We start from the raw sequence: 21,093 nt of genomic DNA, 5'->3' as shown, positions 1-21,093 counted from the left end.
GTATCACTGCTTGATCACCCAGTCGCAGGACCACCCTTAGGAAGGCAGGTTCACCTTAAGTCATGCTGAAGAGAGAGGCAGTTCACCGCTAATGAAATGGTGAACTTTTCCTGCCTGTAATCCCCATGCAGTTCTTATGAACTCAGTCCCACACAGATGCGTGGCTCTCCGCAACTATCTTTCCTTTTATGCTTGATGCCTCTTTTCTAACCATGCTTTCCTTAATGTTTTGGGCTGCTCTAACGTTTTGGGTTTCTTTACCTTATCTTTACAACTCCCTTCTCCTCCCCACCATGTGGCTGCTAGTCCGTCAAGTATCTGTCCACAGCAACTCTAAATGGGCGTGGCTTCATGGTTTTTTTGGCTTCTCACTTCCATTCTCCTCCTGGCAATTACTGAAATTTAAGGCTTCCCTGCTCTAAGGATTTTTCCTGAGGCCAGAGGCATCAGATCCCCCAGAGTTGGAGTTTCAGGCAGTTGTGAGCTGCTTGATGTGGGTGTTGGGAACCAAACTCAGGTTCTGTACAAATGTAGTACTGGCTCTTAAACAATGATCCATCTCTCTAGCCTGCACTTAAAATTTTAAAGTGTTAAAGGGAACATTCAACTTTGCATGGGTTTGAACAATAAAGGGATGTAATACCCATTAAGAAAGTGTGCAAGGACAATGCTGGAGGTGGAAGAAGAAATATGTGAGAATTAGAAAATGAGTTCAGGGGCTGGACAGATGACTCAGCAGTTAAGAACACTGACTGTACCCACATGGCGGCTAACAACTGTCCATAACTCCAGTTCCAGGGGATCCAACAGCCTCTTCTATCCTCCGTGGACATTGCACGACATGGGTACACTTACTTACATGCAAGCAATACACTCATACACATAAAATAAAAATAAGAAACAAAATATTTTTTTAAAAAAATCAAAGAATTCAGGAGGTCAGTTAGCCAAACAAAAGATCCATAAATAAAAAAGAGGAAGTCATCATTAACCAATTCCACAAATGTTCTCACAACTGAAGGATATGAATTTCCAGATGAATGAATCCAAGAAAGCAGTGCTGAGCAATTCCTAACAGCAAATATTCACCAACAGACATGTCATCTAAACATTACGGAGCACAGTAGGGCAGGAGAGAGGAAGTAAAGGTTATAATTAAAGGATAAGATTACAAACAAGAATTACCTCAGAATTTCACAGCAGCAACACAACCAAAACAAAACAAAAAAAATACGAAAAACAACCTCGAACATATAGCGGAATGACACCTGCTGAAGAGTTCTATGCCTTGGCAAACTATCATTTAAATACAAGGGTATACCGCAGATACATTCAGACAATCATGGTCTTAATAAATAGAGCTCTCGTTTTCCTTTCTCAAAGTGAATCAACAGGATATACTTCACCCAAATGAAAGAACCAGAAACATATCTGGGACAGAGTGTATATCATTAGATATAAGAGATGAGAGAAAAGAGTTGCTGGAATGGTGGTAAGGAGAAATCTCCAGATGAACTATATACCCCACCTAGAGACAATCAGTCCTGAATAGGCAGGTAACTCAAGACGCCAACACACTGAAGAATCCGTTCTCACCCAGATGCCTGCCAACGTAGGTAAACCTGGCTCAGTCTTGTCTGGACTCAATTTGTCCTGGCAATCAGATGATGGTACTTTGCATTCTTTCCTTCCATTTCTCCATGAAAGCTGCTGCTTGACTCAACTGAAAGTGCTCATTTTGCCCACAAAAATACACTGTGCTCTCACAGGCCTAAGAGCTGGAAGCCTTAAGCTACTCTGAGCACGTCCTCCTGGGCTCCCCACACCTAGCTGGGCTGTCACCTGGCACATTTGCTGACTCTGGCTCTCTTGTGTTTCCATATGTGCTTATCTACTCACATTCCCAGAAGTTTTTAAACATTCAGGAAAGTGCATCAAAAGGACAGTTGAAGGAGGAGATAAATAAGCATTCTATAGCTGTAGTTTAAAATATGATCTTTACTTAACATGAAAAACTGCAATTCAGGGAAATGGAGGCTTCCAGGCCATTGGAGACCTGCTCATGTGAGCCTGTGGTAGCGGTAGCTTGGAGCCCGGGACCCATGTCAGCTCAAGGGCCCAAAGGGGAATTGAGAAATGGGTGTCAGGCCAGCACTAGATGGAGAACTATTTAGACTGATTGCTGCTGGGTGAGGGAGAGTATGACTTACATATGACCACTGGATGGACTGACTAGACTCCAGTGGCCACATTTACACTGAAGGACATTTGGGCACAAACACCTGAATGAATAGGACTCAGCATGTATGGCAGAGTGCATAGGGTTTGGGGGCGGGGGGGGAGGTGAAGGCATGGATGTGGGAGGGGGGTCTGGATTTGAGTGAGAAATGTATGGAATTTTAAAAGCTCAGTTAAAATAAATTAAAAAGTGAGTAAATAAGTAAAAAAACTCACTCAATAATTAAAAGAGACAAAATGCAAATAGATATTGGCTTTTTTTTTTTTTTTTTTGGTCTTTTTGAGACAGGGTCTCTCTGGAGCCCCAGCTGTCCTTGAACTCACAGTGATCCACCTGCCTCTACCTCCTGAGTGCTGGGATTAAAGGCGTGCGCTACTACACCTGGCAATATTGGCATTTTTAAGAAATTCAAGAGTAAAGAAACTACAAAAATTATTCATAGCAAGCACACCTTGCTCCTCAAAAAAACGATTATTCATATGTAGTAAAGGGATAAGCCTGTGTCAGATTTTTTGGGCCTTTCTACCATAGGCTAATAGACTGAGTATGTAAAATTTAAGTGACAAAATGTTAATCATTTATGAAGCATCCTCATAGAAGCACAAGAAAAATTATCACATAATAAAAGTAATGGATAAAAGACATAAAAAAAGGAAATTACAAAAATATTAATTGTGAATAAATCAGTAAATAGTTTATTATCTTTAACAAGAATTGAAAATTTGAACACGATGAAATTGGCAATGATTTAATAGAATAATAACTCACAGTGTTAGCAAGTGTTTGCAAATATAAGCACCTTCATGCACTTTGATGGAAACAGAATTTGGAACATTTGCAACCTTACAACATGTATCAAGAAGCATGTATTTGAACATGTATAAATGTTAAGGAATACTTTGAGTTTAGTATTTTTCATATTAATGGTGCTTCTGTTATTCTTTTAAAATACCCTCAAATAAACACAAAATTGTTTAATAGTTAAGAATATCATTGTCAAAACATAATGACATTTTAAATTTTAAAACATTTGCTCTAATAATTCCCTCAGTACAAATCTAGCTTAAGCAAATAACAAACTCATATGGGGACTTCAATTATTTATATCAGTGCTCACTACAACATTATTATGAAGAAAAAACTTTTCAAAAGTTCAAATAATAATATAAGATGGTTGAATAAATATTTTCAGGAAAGCATGAAGAAACCTTCATAGTAGAAGGCTCCAAATAGCAATGCACTATAAGATTGCAAGTGTTTTAATTTTTTCTTTAATATTTATTTCTCCATTTTTCCAACAGTTTATGAGATTTTTACATTCTGAATTATATAAATATTATTTTAAATAACATCAAATTTTTTTAAATATAAAACTGAAGACTATACAATGAATGTGACCAAGTTTAAGGCGCTCTTAAGTTCTTAACTGAATCAATAAAATCATTGAACTGAGGGCTGGGGAGATATCTCAGGAGTAGAACATTTGCCTAGCATAAGCCAGGCCCGGGGTTCAGTCCTTACACCTAAAAAACAATATTGAAGTGGCAAAGGAGAATCCAAACAACATATAATGACAATAATTTTAAAACTAACTCTATCCATCTCATTTAACAGAAACATCTTTAAATTAGTAAACAATATTTTATTTTTCAGAATGGGAAGATGGGAAGTTTCATGTGCCTTTGTGAGGTGGGTGGAAATTGTATTAGACAGGATGTATAAATATTCTTGAGGTAGAGATTGTCATCTTCTTCTTAAACGTTTACTCTTCTATATTCTTTCTGTATGAAAGAGAGCTAGAAGCTTTGATATGAGGCTTTTCAGAATCCCTTTCCAGCAGTTTTCAGTTAGCTTCTGCCTTTGAGAGCACAGTAGTTCTAAGGACATATTGTTTGTCTCAGAAGAACCCAGGGCCAAGAGCCAGCACAGTGACCTGGTGGCCTCCAGCTGCCCCTGTGGACTCATTAAAAGATTCCATGCAGGCCACACTTTCTCTAGACTGCCATCAACCAATGACTGAATGACAGAAAAACTACAGCTTGCCCATTATGAAAAAAAAAAAAAAAATCTGTAAGACTCCACCTACAGGCCATCTTCATTGAGGGGTTCCCAAATGACCTGGACAAGAGTTTTCAAAACTATGCTACTATGTGGGTCCTCCTCCAGAACCTGCCCATGTTCTTTCTTTTCACAGGTGTGGGAGTCAGACCCTCACTGTGATCTTAAGCCTGCCCTCCCCGACATGCTTTCTACACCCTCCTGCCACCCTGTCTCCCTATAGCCCCAGCTGTCCTGGAACTCACTATGTAAACCAGGCTGGCCTTGAACTCACAGAGATCTGCCTGCCTCTGCCTCCCAAGTGCTGGGATTAAAGGCATGCGCCACCACGCCCGGCCCCTGCCTTATATTTTAAAGGTATTTCTCCTAGCACATCTATTAGACCTTGAACTCGGTCTTGGATTCTGTTTTCTGAAGGAATGATGAAGACAACTATTTTTCTTTTGGTTTCTGTATTCAGAAGTGCTAAGGCCTGTGCCTGCCCAGGGGTCTAACAGCCTGAGGGAAGCAGAGCGCTGTTAGCAGTGTTCAGCCTCCCGGGGCTTCTGCGGTGGCATGAAAGAGCTGGCTTGGGTTAACTGCTCAGTGGCCTTCTACAATATTTTAAAGAAACTGCAGGCTTTAACGACCTTAGGACACTTCCCGCATGAACTCTTGAGTACCATTGCAATGACAGCTTTCTCAAGTTAACGATGTCCAAGTGGCAGTATCCTGCCTCCCCATCTCTACCTCCAGCCTGCCCAAAACATGTTACCAGTTCTTTATTTTGAATGTCTCTACCGTGGGCTCTCTTTTCCTTGATTAGATTTTTAATGACATACACCAATCCACTTCATTGTTTTTGATTCTCAAAGTCCTTATTTGTACTAGCTACGTTGGACCACTCTCGTGTGTTCATACAGTGGGATCCTCTGTCACAAAGAGCTGAATGCCAAAGGAAAATGTTGAGGAAAAGATACAAATAAAATGTTTGTAGTGGGACTGCATTTTTACAAAATTCAAAAGCAGACAAAAAAAGTAGTTACTCTACTCTGGGGGAAGGAAGTCAAGAGGGGAGCTCCTCTGCAGGAGAACTGTAATCCGCAAGACATATAAGGGGTTTGAGGGGCTGATAGCAGTACATTTGTTGTATTTGCTTTATGTTTATACTTTAGCGTGTATACGTGTGTTTATGCATTATGGTGTATGCATGAGATGTCAACATAAAAAATAAATTTAAAATCAGGGCATGGAAGCATAACTGCAGAAAATTTGCAACTCTGTACTATTTAAAGCACAGTTGTGAGCTCAGACAAACATCACCCACAGCTAGTCTATGTCAAATGTATGCATGAACAGACAAGCAAACAAACTCTGTGTGCTCTCAAATATACATGGTAATGTTCATCATTTAAAGCACATGAAAATATGAATAATGTTAAATTGATGTTGTATTGTGGTATATTGTTATACCACACAGAATTGAATAAAGTCTGTGTGGTACTATCATAGTTTACTTTTTTCTCTTCTTGGTATATTTCTAAAATTTCTAATACAAACGTATGCTTGAAAATTCAATAATTCATTTTAAAACGTGTTACTGAGACTCTAGAGTATAGGACAACTCATGTATTGGTCATTTTTCGTTCTCTCATGATATAATCCAATTGTTTGTGTCATCAAGTTTCTTAAAACTTGATGAATTATAAATCACTGTACTGAAACATTAGTGAGCATAATAACTGCAAACCAACATATGATAATTAGGTAAACTGGATGATACCATAAACCATAAACTGTAAACCAACATATGATAATTAGGTAAACTGGATGGTACCGTAGTCATTCTAAGAAAGTGACCATTTTGACTATGCCCTAGGGTCTCCCCCAAGAAATTCCTCCAAACTAATTGAGCATCGGCACCCTCTGCTCCCTGATAGCCAACTAAGACAGATTCAGCTCCAAATTCTGTCCTTGCTGTCCCTGCAGCTCTACACAGCACTCTGTCAGTGACTTACCCCTCTCTCTTAAAATAGATACCAGCTCAAATTTACTTCGCTGCAGAAGACTTTTCTAGAACTCTGGAGACTTCTCTAGGGACTAGAGAGATGGCTAACTAGTTAAGAGCACTGGTTGCTCTTGCAGCAAACCTGGGTTCAGTTCCTAATACCCATATGGTGGTGAACAACCTCCCATAACTCCAGTTCCAGGGGATCTGACACCTTTTTCTGGCCTCCACATGCATTGCATGTATGTGGTGCACCTACTTATATACAGACAAAACACTCATATGCATAAATAAAAATAAGTAAATTTAAAAAGTTAAAGACTTCCCTGAATACCCTCCATCCATTTCAGTTTTTGTATTATTATCATTCTGAAATTTGTATTTTTTTGAAATTAATCTTTATAGCACCCTTAAAATCATTTGTAATTAAATATTTTTCTGTTAGACTATCTGACATACAACACCAATGTTTTTCTCCCTGAATACACTATAAACTCTCATAGGACATGGATTCTGTTCATTTTGTTCACTTACATATCATCCAAACTTGACCTAAAGCCCATCATATACACAATGTATATTTTGACTCCCTGATAGGTGGATGGATAATCTATTAAATGAACCAAGAAGAAAATTGAGAACTACCATTGAAATTTCTAATGCTGTTATCTCACCCAGGCATTGAACTAAAAATCTTTATTTTAAAAATTGTTTTAAAGGGCCAGGTGTGGTGGCACACGCCTTTAATCCCAGCACTCAGGAGGCAGAGACAGGCGGATCCCTGTGAGTTCAAGGCCAGCCTGGTCTAAATAGTGAGTTCCAGGATAGCTGGGGCTACAGGGAGACCCTGTCTCAAAAAGACCAAAAAAATTGTTTTAAAATAAAGGGAAAAAATCTATTCCATCAAGAATTCAGATTATTAATTATATTGTCTGACAATGAGAACAGCATGGACTTAACCTTAGACAATCAACTAACTTTCAGGGATTTCTTTTTGCCTATTAACTCTCACAGTATATATCATCATTCAGAAAAAAAAGATACAGCTGTTTTTCCAACCCAAATACTTATTGATGACTTGTTCCTTTTTATATTTAGTTGGGATATAGTGGGCAGAGAAAGAAAAGACAAGAAAACATATTAGCTTTCTAAGATTAATGACTATATTTTCCCTTTGGGAACTTGGAGTCCTAAACTAAAATGTTTCCTCTCTGATCCCCAATATCTGAAGCTGTACCTAATGTAATTGCTTCCAAGGGGAAAATACTGCTTATGTTTTCTGACTGGCTGTCACAATGTTCTAAGTTAATCCCCTCCCACAAATGCCCAGCTCAATATAATTGTAAGAATTCAGGGCAGAATCTTTCTGAGGCAGTGTGAGCAATAAACTTATTTGTCTGTGTGTGAGGAACTGTTAATTCCCAAAGCACAGCAAATTTTATTAAGAAGATGACAACAGTTTCTGGTTTTTAGATTTCTGGTTTTCACATACAGATGCTGTGGATTTCTAGAGTGCCCTTCTGCCATGTTTAGAGGAGAGAACTGCAAAATTCTCCATTTGCCTTCTCTTGAGATCAGGATATAGTGCTCTGGTGTTTCGATAGCACGACCTATTTATTTAGCTATTTCACCCTGCACATGTACTGTTCTGAAGTGGTCTGCTGACAGCTCCCTTCCTTACAGTCTATGCTGTATGCACACCACCCTCTTCCTCATTTCTTTTGTCTGCAAGCATGCTTGAAAGCATTCATACTTATTGCTGTTCTGTCTAGAACATTCATCCCTTTGCTATTCCCCTGGTAAAAATGTGAAGTTCTACCCAAAGGCCATATTTAAAAATATAATCCCTCCCAACACTGCTTACTTCCTTTATATGTTTCCCATAGCATTTATGCCATAAAATGCACCATTTTATTTTTATTACCTATTTTCCCACTTCAGAGATAAAAGTTCCATGGAGGCAAAGATCTTTGGCTTTTTTAGAGACTGCTATATTGTCAGTCCTGATGCAGATACTCAAAAATTATTAAGTAAACAAACAACTTTTCCTTTACAAATATCCAATATAGAATATTCCTAGCGCACCAAGATTCAGTGGCACTTTTATCTGGGGGGCAATCAACAGCTATCTTTTGGGACTTAAAACCCTCACAATGGAAGTGAACTCATGGGTGGCACTGTAAACTCAGCCAAATACACATGGCAGGAAAGGACATAGATCTTACAGAAAACCCTATCTCTTTCATATCTCTAGACAAATGAAATTTCTTACCACATGCTAAATATGGATCCTTGTATTTACAGACAAGTATACGATATACCACTCATCAAGGAAGCTTCTTTTTGCAACAGATGGAGGTTACTGTAGAATTGCACATCTGACAGACAGAGAACATATGTCTGAAAGATGACCAGTCCTAGGTGACATATCTACAGTTCAACCTCTACACCTAAGACTGACAGAACACAGTGGAACAAGGGGTAGAGAGAAAATGAATGCATCTCTCAACTTTCACCAGTAAATCTTCTTTATACAAGAGTGTGGTGCACACAGAAGGACACAGCTGGCCAAGTTTTAAAGAATAAGAGACTGTTGAGTGTGTATCCTTGGATGGGACTCCTGTATTGAACCTCACCCACACATGGTTCAGGACCACTGCGGAAGAGGGAGTGGTAAGATTGTAAGGGCCAGGGCTGGTTCACAAACACAGGGAAGAAGAGATTTTTCAGGCTACTGGAAGCTTGCACATGTGACCTTGTGGCAATGATGGCATCAAACACAGGACCCACGCCAACAAGGGGCCTGAGAGGAGGAGAGAAATGGTTGGTGGGCCGGCCCTAGATGGAGAACTATTGGAGACCGATTGATGCTGGATGAGGGAGAGTGTGCCTTCCATATGATTTCTGGGTGGGCTGACTAGGCTCCGGTGAACAAATTTATACTGAAGGACATCTGGGTACAAATGTCTGACTGGATGGGACTTAATGTGTGTGGCAGAATATATGAGGTCTGGTGGGGAGATGGGGGACATAGATGGTAGAGGGGGTCTAAATTTGATTAAGAACTGCTTTATGAAATTACAAAAGCTCGATAATTTTTTTTTTTTAAAAAGAATATTTCTGGCCGGGTGTGGTGGCACACGCCTTTAATCTCAGCACTCAGGAGGCAGAGGCAGGCAGATCTCTATGAGTTCAAATCCAGCCTGGTCTCCATAGCAAATCCAGGCCAGGTAGGCCTACAGGGAGACCCTGTCTCAAAAAGACCAAGAAAAAAAAAAAAAGAATATTCTTATGAGATGGCACTAGATTTCATGAGTCCAGGAGTGCTTGCTCCCACATAGGAAATGTTTTTACAAGAGGAAACTGGAAGTTCCACTAAACAAAATCATGAATCGGTTCAGTCTAGGCTCTCAACAAGGAACCAACAGAATAAACCAACAAGGAAAGGGGGATTGTATATCAATGGGGTAAATGAGCTGGGCAATCACTATGTTCTGCAGGCTGAAAGGAATATGTGGTGTTTACAGATGATCCACTGGGGATCACAATACCCCCCATGGCCAACTGTATTTATCAATGAGTGAGGGATAAACTGCACAGTGAGCAGGACTCATAACTGAGTGAAGTCAAGCAAGCCTCCTAGACAAGTAGAGGTCCTATTGGAAGGAAGAGACATATGGACTGGCTTGGGGGAGAGAGTGGACAGGCAGCGAGAATCAGCAAAGGCCTGGACACAACTGCCTTAGTCAAGGTTCCCACAAATCCTTAAGTAACTTTTATTAGAACTTGTGATGAACCCAACTCTTGGGTTGCCTTTGTCTAGATGGAGTTCACTAAATGAGAATCAGGTGAACCCACGGGCCACAAGGAGTGGAACACAATGGGATTAGCCAGTGGTACACGGTCCAGAACCTTTCATCATTGTGTAGTTCTCTTCCACTTGTGAGTGTTGGCTGACTGAAGTTTTCAGCCTCCCTCTTGGTTGGAGATTTCCCCTCTACTAAAGAAGAGCCATGGCCCTGGGAAGGCTGCTCCGTCCATGGAGAATAGACCAATAGCCAAAGACCAATGGGCATAGGAATAGAAAAGTCTGTCCATTCGTCCACAGAGGGACCAGTCCATGAAGAAATTAGTGTTTCAAAGTTGCCACAGATAGAAACACAGAGTTCCCCAGCAGACACTGTGTGTGCTTTGGTCTTCTCCGTTCTACTCTGCTTGCTCTCCTTCTCCTGAGAGCTCCTGTTCAATAAGTCATTCAAACAAGAATTCTTGACTTTGGCTCTGCTTCTAAGTCTATGCAAGACACACAGCATATGAAAAAAAATCTGTGAAAGAATGCATCCTAATCACAGGCCAAAGGTTCTCACAACTGTGATTTCATAATATGAGCTCAGAAAACTGTTTAGTAAATCACAACACTCGAGAGTAAACGTCATAAGAGAGTCACTGTATAATAAAACTCTCCTCCTGAAGAGGCCTAAATGGCTAATTTACTTCAAAAAAATAAATTAGAAAATTATATAAGTAGAAACCAGAAAATAACAATGAAAAAAAGACATTAAATTGCAAGCAAATTCTCAGGAAAAAAAATAGAATTTTTAGAGGCACAGAATGAATGAAACTAAAGCCCATCTGTGTATTAAAGAGCAGGTCAGGCCAAAGGGAATACAAAAATTATGTCATAGAAAGATCTGAATAAGGATCCTGAAAAGTAGAAATATAAAACAGAAACTGAATTACACAGAGACCAGTGTGAGAAAGCTGTCAAACATGTAGTTCCTGACTAGAATTCTAACTTGCTGGAAGAAAAGACAGCGTCTATTTTTTGAAGTCCATGAGCAGTACCAACCCATCAGCCAATCAAATCCTCATAGTAAAGAAATTTACTACGTGGTCGACAATATGACTCTAAGAACAGGATTTCCCATGTCTGAATCCCACTGGCAACATTTACTGATTAGCTTCTGATCCATGAAAGTGGTTATAAGGTGGTACCTGTCTCATCAATTGTTATGAAGATTAAATGGGTTGGCACCTAGAATGTTCTTTAATGCTGCCAGGTTTCTAATATATATCTTTATTATTTTTATCTCATGTAGTCATCGAAATGTCATGAATCTGGGACTGGAGAGATGGCTCAGCAATTCAAAGCACTGGTTGCTCTTGCAGAGGACCTGGGACCAGTTCCCAGCACCCATGTGGTAGCTAACAACCATCCATAACTCCAGTTCCAGAGAATCTAATGCCTCTTCTGACCTCCGTGGGCATGACATGGATGCACTTACATACATACAGGCAACACACTCATACACATATAATAAATACTGTTTTTTAGAAAGATGTTATGAACCAGACTAGTTTCTTATTTCACTATAATAACAGTAAGTGAATCAGGCTTATTTGCCTAAGCCTCACCAGGCCAAATGTCCTACATGGCAGGGCAACACTTTGTAGGAGAGTGACAGAAAACAAGAGACTGTTCCTTTATAACACTGATTCCCCTCCCATGCCAAAAGTAGAAAATATTTTTTTTAATTTTTCTTCCCTTTTCATTTTTCCCCTTTCTTTAAGCCTCATGGAAAAGATCCAAGGGTCTCACACTAGTCATTTACAATGTAAATGTATCTATCTCAGGGCCTTGACTTCATATGTACCTAACAGCACCCCAGTATTTTGACAAGTAAAAGTTTAATTGAGGAGCATAATGAAACTGTTACCACTTAATCCTCTTGGGGGACATAAAGGGAGTAGAACACAGAAAACCCGGGGAAGGCCTGGTTCCTTCACACAAGTGATTGGCATACAAGAAGCATAAATGAAGTATTTGTTACGTAAATAAAAGAACAATTAAATTGCTGAGATAATAAATGTAAGAACAGAATAAAATACAGAAACATTGCAAGAAAGACTAAACCAAGGCAAGATTGAGCCTTTAAAAACCTATAAAATCGACCAACATGGAAGTGAGATAGTTGAGATAGAAGAAGATTTTGTTGGGCAAAATTGGAAAAATGCAACAAAATACTTACAGTATAATACTACTTATATAAATTTAAGAATTACCGAAAGTAAGGAGATTACTGATGGAAGTATTAAGAAAAGGAGTTACAATGGAAACATTTAGGAAGATGACTACACTAGTATACTAGGAAAAGTGGGAAGGGAAGGAAATCCGAATTCAGACACAGAGTCAGGAGCATTAGAACTGTTACCTTTATAACTTGCTGCTGACCATATTGTGTTCATTTTTATGAATATGAACTACAATTTACATTAACATTGCTTTTACTATTTTGTGAATGAATAACTCAAAACCAAAAATATGAAGTAGGTAGGAGGAGGAAAAGGAAGAAAGAAAACTCATAAAATCTTCATTCAAACTATTAGTGGCACGGTGAAATGGAATAGTGAAACAATCCCAAACATTCTCGTTTGTAATGGATTGCATTGCCAATTTAAGTTCTATGACACAATGTATAACGAATTATGTTCAGAAAGTATATTGTGTAGCTGGAGAGATAGTTCAGCACTTAAGACTGCTTACTGGTCTTTCAGAGGACTCAAGTTTGGTTCCCAGCACCCATATCAAGCATCTCACAGCTGCCTGTAACTCCAGCTCCAGAGGAATCTAATGCCCTCTTCTGGACTCCTTGAGCACCTGCACTCACATGTGCACACACACACACACTCACACACACACACACACACACACATGCACACACACACACAACACAAACACACACACAAATAAATTACTAATAATTTCAAAGTATATTGTTAGCAAGTAGTAAGCAAAGATTTTAATTTGATTTTAATTTTAATTTTAACAAGGAACTTAGCACAACTTTAGAATTTATCAAAGTAGCTTTAACTGTGGCATGCAATATATATTGCAAGCATTCTTTATGAATGAGTCTCCTCTATTCACCATCACTTGGCTTTGACAGTGAGAAAGCAACTTCATCAAGAACACTTTGTGTGCAGGGCTGACACCTACCACTCCTAGGAATCACTGCTTCTTTCAATTGTTTTGAAAGTTAGAAGTGGGCACTGGGATGATTGTCAGGGGAAATATGGATGGGCATGTTTTGTTAAGCCTGAGTCATGGCCTGGATAATACAGTTTGCAACTCTTGGCAATGAATAGTTGATGCTGCTTTGATCTTAGGCAAGGTTCATTTCTGCCTTGTGGCACAGGGAATATCACCTCAACGTCTTTTTAATTTTATGCTAATAACAATTGTGATGGTTGGTATTAACAGTCAGCTTGATAAAATCTAGAATCATCCAGGAAATGGGCTCTGAGCATGCCTGTGAGTGATTATGTTGATTACATGTTAATTGAAGTGGGAAGACGCATCTTAATTGTAGGCCATCCCCTGAGCAAAGGATCCTGCACTGTGTAAGTGTAGAGTTTCGGCTGAACAGCGTGCACAAATGCATTGCTTGCAGATTACATTGTTCCAGATTATAGCTGAGATGTGCCCATCTCGCTCATGTTCCTGCAGCTGTGAGTTCCCCACTGTGATAGACCGTAATTTGGGACTATCAGATAAAATAAACTCTTTCCACCTTAAGTTGCTTCTGTCAGATATTTTAACATAACAACAATTATTAAAGATGATTTGAAGTTTGAGTTACAAATGCATGGACTATATTAAGGACAACAATAAAATGTACATTACACACATATATCTATGGATCAAAAATATATAAAATTTTAATGAACTCTCTATAAAACTATTTTATATGAAGTCTCTTTCTGGTTTTAAATGCAAAGAAAGGTCTGTTTGATAGGCATCAATTCTCGCAGTGCCATTTGTCTCCTTTCTGTGTTAATGTGCCATGTAAAGCTAATTAAATGCATGTAATTTAGCAGTCTTAATTCCCCTCTCCTCCCAAAATAGAATAAGAAAGGAAATTGCTGGACTCCAGACTTTGCTCAGAACTGAGACTTGAATAGCAAAACCATATTTCACAGAAAAGCCTAAATTGACTACACAGGTTATAAATACTTGAGTATGGTAGGTACAATGCAGAAACAGACCTATTTTAGCTCATTTGGAAAAAGCGGTCATTCACTCCGCTGAATCTAATGGCCAGAAAGGAGCAAAAGGACTAATTTTGAGCTGTCAACACATATCTAGAGAACAAATATCCTCATTCTTTTCTGTGGCAGAACAGAGCCTACTGAATATCATGGTAGAAAGAGTGTCCAAATGGTCAGAGAGACATAATGGGAGAAAGAAACATAGTTTACAAAAAGCATAGAAGGAAATGTTATGCATATCGTATACATGTTATTAAAGCATATATAATAAAAATGGTTTTTTGAAGATGAGAGCACTCTGAAATTCATCTTTCTTTCATGCCAACTCAAAATTTTAATGTCACCATCTTTAAAGGAGAGAAAAGACAGAGTTAAAATTTTATATTCTTTGGGTAATATTTGCAGAATTGACAGCTTTCCTGGAAATACCGTGTTTCCTCTATTAAAGTCATTTTGAAGACAGTTATTTGCATTTTTACTTAAAGAGAATTGCTAGGTGGAACCCATATCTAATAAAATTTAACAGAGCAGTGAAGACGGAATGTGACAATCTGTGTTTATAGTCAACTTACACAGGCAGTGGAAAGCAAAGAGCTTACCTTTGTGATGGTTTGCACTGGATACAACTTTTCCCCACAAGGTTACGATGAAGATTATTATCAGCAACTTTCCTTTCGTTGCTTTCTGTAAGTATCTCTTACTCATCCTGCAAGTAAAAATGACAATAACAAAATTCCTCAGGATGTGAAATTGCTGCTTTTCCATGATAATTGTACTACATTTAAGCCTTCCATGATACCTTGCTATATTTATCCCCAGAAAATCATATTTCTTTTATTGAAAATGTAGCTCACTTTATACAGCTATGCTTAGTGCTGTTGTTGTTTGAAACAGGGTCTTACTATGTAACCCAGGCTGGTCTTGAACTCATGATCTGCCTAACTCAGACTCCCAAATATGAGCAATACATGTGTGAGTCACCATGCCCAACTATACAAATTGTGAATAAGAAAGAGACATCTTGCTATGTCAACAAAGCATCTTGATAGGAAAAAAGAATCAAGCAAAATCCTGCTTTGGTCATTCTTTATCTGCTTAAAAATGGCCTAAACCAATTTAGAAATATTGTCATTTTCTTGCCCAGATAAACACAGCTTTAACTTATTAACAAAATTTAAGATATAACCATTTGAATAATTTTTAAATAAATGAAATTATCTTACTTTTTTCCTAAAAAGTCTTTCTTCAATGTCAAGTCAAATAGGGAATAAAGTTTAGGCTGACTGGATGGCTCACCTGGTAAAGGGCCTTGCTTCCAAGTTTGACAACCTGCGTTCAATCCCTGAGACCCACAAAGATGAAGGAGAGACCTGACCCCCTCAAGTTGTCTTTTGACCTCCATATATGTACTGTGGCACATAATACTCACACACATACACACACATAAGTAATAAAGAAATGAAAAAATTGAATTGCTTAAGATGACTTCCTGCTCAGAATAAAGTCATTTCAAATTTATTACCATTTGTAGTGGATCTTTTTTAACACAAAATCAAGCCATTGATTTATTTTTTACCATAAATTTAGCAGGTAAATTTTACAATATAGTCAGTTTGGGGTTTTTTAATTTTTTATTGAATTTTTGTACATTTCATATAATAGATCTTAATCAAATTTAGACCCTCCCTTTCCCATCCATGCCCCCTATACCCCTCCAGATTTCATGCATTCTGTCAAATATGTTAAGTCCTATCTGGCCAAGCATTTGTACCCAGATGTCCCTGGGGCAAATTCATCCACTGGAGTCATCTAGTCAGCCTATCTAGAGTCACTCCCTTAAAGATCTACTCTTCCCTCACCCAGCATTAATCAGTTGCCAATAGTTCCTCAGTTAAGGTTGAGGCCTGCCACCCACTTTCCCAGTTCCATGCAGAGTTTTTGTCTGATTGAGTCAGCATGAGTCTTGTGCATCTGCCACCATTGTTACAAGTTCATATGAGCAAGTTCCCAAAAGCATGGAAGACTCAGTTCCCTTGTTCATGCACTAACCCCGGCTCTTACAATCTTTCTGCATCCCCTCTTCTTTTAATATAGGAGTCCATCCAGGGACACACACTCTGTGGTCTCTTTGGTCAGTTGTTATCTTCTGTGTACATCATATGAGAAAGCTTCACTGGTGAGAGTTGAGGGATGTATTAGTATTCCCTGTGCCCCCTGTTTTGCTATGTTCCATAAGCTTTAGATGTTGAGGTTCCACTGTAGACGTGTCACTTAGGGCTGGGTATCCCTCAGACATATATTCTCTGTGTGTGGCCAGTTGTGGAACTCTGTAATAGCCTCCATCTGTTGCAAAAAGAAGCTTCTTTGATGAGTGAATATTAGATTTTACAGCTGGTTGGACCATTGATTTTCTTCCTGAGCAGTTTGCATAGTATCCTCTAGAACTAGGAGAGCTAGTCTTCAGGGAGGAGGCTTCTAGGTCAGTTCCAGCTCCGTTACTTTAAGTCCTGAGTCCAAGTGTGTCTTGTCTTCAGCAATGGGGTATTACTTTCAGGTTCTGAGAGGAAATCAAAGGCTTTGTCAACAGCCTGCGTTATTTTGGGAGTCTCTTGGACTACTGGGACCAACAACTTCAAGGGGATTTTGAAAATCACCTAGTAACATAGCTTCCTCATTGCCAGCTAATCTTGCCAATCCAGCATGCACCGCTCCTTTGGAGACGCAATGTTGTTGGAATCCAACTTACTGGACTTTATCAGAAGTGGGAAAAAAAATAAGAAAACAGAATGAAAAATACAAAATTAACATTTTTCAAAGTGGACTCATAAAACTTGGAGAAAAGGGTAAAATAATGTCTATCTATACTAAAATTCAGCACTTATTTATCCTTCATCTTACACATTATTTCTTTTTTTTTTTTAGAACAAATTTATTCTGAAGAAAATGTCCATCTCCATTTCGTAGCTGATGAAATTTAGAAATTTTCTTAAGATAATATTTTAACGAGAGAGTAGAAATTTAAACCCAGAGCAGCATAATTCTAAGAATCCTTATCTAAGCCACTACAATGGTGGGTGGAAAGAAAAACTAAAATGAAATAGATTCCATGTGCACATATTTATGAGAAAGAGAAAATAAATGTCTGGCCTAATACCTTTCAAATTCAGATCCTATATTGAACTCAGTTTTTGCTGGAGCTACAGACTCTTTCAGCCTCAGTTCTAATGGCATCCTGGATTCCTCCCTGACCTTGCCTGGTTCTTCTTCCCCTTGAAGTCTCTGAATTATCCTTTCCTCCTATTTCTGCCTCTGAAACCTTCTGTCTCCAAAATCATGATCCAATGGGGGTGGGATCAGGGAGAGAAGCTGGGCATACAATTCAGAAAGTACTTTTTCATGGAGAAATGCAGGCAAAAATGGTTCATATATATATTTTAATTTAGATATATGTTAGCATTTATTATCTTGGAAAAGTATATACATTATATGCTGGTGAGGAGAGTTTAGACTCCCTGTCTAGGGGTTTGAGACCATGCTCTGTTGGTTTCTGATTTTGACTGCAGTGGTTAATGTCATCTTGGCAGAATCACCTACAAGACAAACCTCTGAGCATGGTGTGAGAAATTGTCTACAATAGGTCACTTGTGCAGAGATCTGCCTTCACTGTGGATGGCACCATTTCATTGGCTGGGGCCCTGCATTGAACAGAAAGAAAGTAAGCCCAGCAAGAAAATTCATTGCTCTCTGGTTCCTGACTGTGGACGCAATGTGATCTCAAGTGCTTGCTTATGATTTCCTGTTATGGTGGACTGGAACCTCAAACTCTGAGACAAACAAACAGTGCCTTCCTTAAGTTGCCTTTGTCAGATATTTGTTGCAGTAATGAGAAAAGAAATAAATATGACTTTTGTCATATCAAAGATACTGTACAAGGGGAAAGATGTTTGAACAATTCAATTCAATTACTGGATTTAAAATCAAGTTTCTTACTTATTTGCTAAATCGTTGAATAAATTACTTAATAACTCTGTATTTTCATTGACAATAAGGCAAAAATGATAATATTAATAACCAATAGCCATAATAATAATATGCAATATTATTATTGGTATGAAGATTAAATGAAAGAATCCATGTAAAGTTTGTTACCTCACAACAGATAATAATAATGCTCAGTTATGCTGATCATTGATTAGACTGACATTTCCTTAAGTATGTTCTGAAAGGCACCAACTTCAGACAATATTAACACAGTATTAACGAAAAACAGAGGTAAATATATTTGTAAAATTCTGGGTTTAACAAATTTAAACAGACTTTTAAGAGGCATATTGTTAAATATACCTTTTTAGAAGTATTTTCCAGAAACCTCTTCCACAGAACAGCATAGAATATTGCTATCCTTGGAACATCTTTTAGAGAAATATTGATTTCTATAATAATAACCTGACTTAATACTCTCTTAGTGAACCAAGTGTTCAATTTTAATCTTCTATTATCTTTGCTTCTCTTTTTGTGCCTCCTACTCTGTATCCAATCCCACAGTACAACAGAAGGAAGAGCAGAACTCACCTGACAGGAAGAGCTGCTTAGCATAATTCTTTACAATAGCTTTGCCAATACAAACAGCCTGTGCTACAAGGTCAACGTCCCATCATTTTTCCATGCCATTGTACAACCACCAAATAGGATGACAGAATAGACAGCTGTTTAAGATGGTAAGTGGACATACAGAAACAGAAACACCCACAAAGTCACTGAGAAGTCAAAGCAAAGAGAGAAAGGAGAATGCCGGCCAACATCTGAAAGTCTGTAACAATACTATTTTCTCCCTCTCATTCCATCCACACCCCGTCCAGTCAATCAACAATGCTCCCTGAATAGCTCTTATGTGTATGCACTTAACACCTACCCTCTTGCAAATGAGACCACCAAAATTTCTAACTGACCACAGCATCCTATCCAGATTCAATGCCCCACTCTAAAAGCATGACTTTTTACAATTGTATCTGAAGTATTCAGCAAGAGTCTGATTAAATACTGTTGACTGAACATGGTACATTCTCTATGCTGTAGGAGAATAAGCAACTGCAATGAGGAATCCTTGCTTAAAAGCTTCATGTGATTCTCTAGTCTGAGGGGGAAATACCATAGCCTCAGCAGAGTCCACATCTCTGTCGCTAATCTTTTTTTCATTTTAATATTGTATGTATGAGTGTATTACCTGCATGTGTGTAAGTGCACCCATGTCATGCAATGCCTGTGGAGGTCAGAAGAAGTTCTCAGATCCCCTGGAACTGGAGTTACAGATGGTTGTTAGCCACCATGTGGGTGCTGGGAATCGAACCCAGGTCCTCCGCAAAAGCAGGCAGTACTCTTAACTGTGAGCCATTTCTCCAATCCCTCTGTCTATAATCTTTCTCTTCACCTCTCTACCTACACATATTCATAGTCTAAGTTTTAACTCTACAAAATTCTCTCACTGGCCTCCATCTAAATATCACCTTCATATTACATGAAACCTATCAGCCATTCACATCAACTCTCCCTATGCCTCAAAATGGCTAACTTCCATTCATTGCTCATCTTGCCGGTTAGAATTCCTCCTATAGGATTTGTTCAAGACCATGCTGAGCATCCTTCTTCTACAGTGGCCACTCACTAAGCTGTATTAAAGCCATTTACTTATCTCCATCCACTCCCATATAATATTCCGAAAGATAAGGACAGTGCCCCATAGAGTTGTAGATATGCATGGTCTGATTCAATTTCTAGCTTAATCGTTGGATGTTGATAGAACTTTGTAGCTAAATATGTTGCGTAGTTCACATGAGAAGGAAGCAAGTGTGTGTCGTCTCTTTAGCAAACAGGAAGAAAGTAAGAAATGTAGAGAATTGAAGGCAAGGCGGGACAAACTGGAAGGAAAAAGGAAAGGGATAAATCCATTTTTAAGTTTTCTCCTTTTAAGTGGCAATCAAATTGAACAAAGTGAAATGTAACAGGGTGATTAACAATTTTGATACAGGGATGATGTCAAAGGGAGAAAAGGCAGAGAACACATTTTCTCCCACCTATGTGTGAAACCATAAGAAGAAGCATTGCTTCTTTTCCTATTTGCTAACCACCAGATCTCAAAGTACCTTTTTGTATTACAGAATAAAATTGTTACATTCATCTGTAGAAAACAGCAAAATGTTAGCGAATTTGCCAACCAAAAGAACCAAGTGAACAGAAACTGCAAGCTAAAGGATGAATTTACACAGAAGATGAAACCTCGAAATTGCGCCCCAAGCAGCAGCGGCTTGCAGTGAACACGGCAGAGGCAGGATAACTGAGAAATGGTAACCTTGACAGTGAAGGATGCTGAAGTGAAAAGTTGTCAAACTGGAGGGCTGACGACTGACTCTCCCAGACTGTCTCCCGTTCTTCCTACACCTCATCTTTGGTTACCCTCACTAGGATTTAGACTTCTGGGGTTTTTGCAGCCCTTCTCATGTGAAAAACCACTCAGCCCTTTGAAAACCTGTTACACTATGAGAAAAATCATTTGCTCATAAAGTAAGTTTAGCTGGTCTACAAAACAGAATGTGGAGATGAAGCAGAATGTGGAGACAGACTCTGAGGCCTGAACCGACCACCCCACCTCATCTTGGCTCTAGACATTCCTGTAGAAACAAACGTAGCATATAAAAAAATAGTGAAAAAGCCATTTAAAAACATTTTTCTATATTTATCTACTATTCAAATAATGGCACAGACT

General features: G+C 38.7%; 1 protein-coding gene across 8 annotated transcripts in view; it reads right to left on the bottom strand.

The window, feature by feature from the left end:
• Tafa2 (TAFA chemokine like family member 2) overlaps positions 1-21,093 on the bottom strand; it is a 532,750-nt gene that overhangs the window by 153,348 nt on the left and 358,309 nt on the right. For all 8 annotated transcript variants that reach the window (XR_003851590.1, XM_029569886.1, XM_029569887.1 and 5 more), the window contains one exon: positions 14,933-15,039. Coding sequence is in view for 7 of the 8 variants with exons in the window: in XM_029569886.1 (XP_029425746.1) it covers positions 14,933-15,039 (107 nt within the window). In the remaining variant the exon portion in view is untranslated. The remainder of the gene's footprint in view (positions 1-14,932; positions 15,040-21,093) is intronic.

Source organism: Nannospalax galili, unplaced genomic scaffold (assembly GCF_000622305.1).
Source record: "Nannospalax galili isolate Female #2095 unplaced genomic scaffold, S.galili_v1.0 scaffold202, whole genome shotgun sequence".
Lineage (NCBI taxonomy): Eukaryota > Metazoa > Chordata > Mammalia > Rodentia > Spalacidae > Nannospalax > Nannospalax galili.
This window is presented reverse-complemented; position numbering and strand designations above follow the sequence as displayed.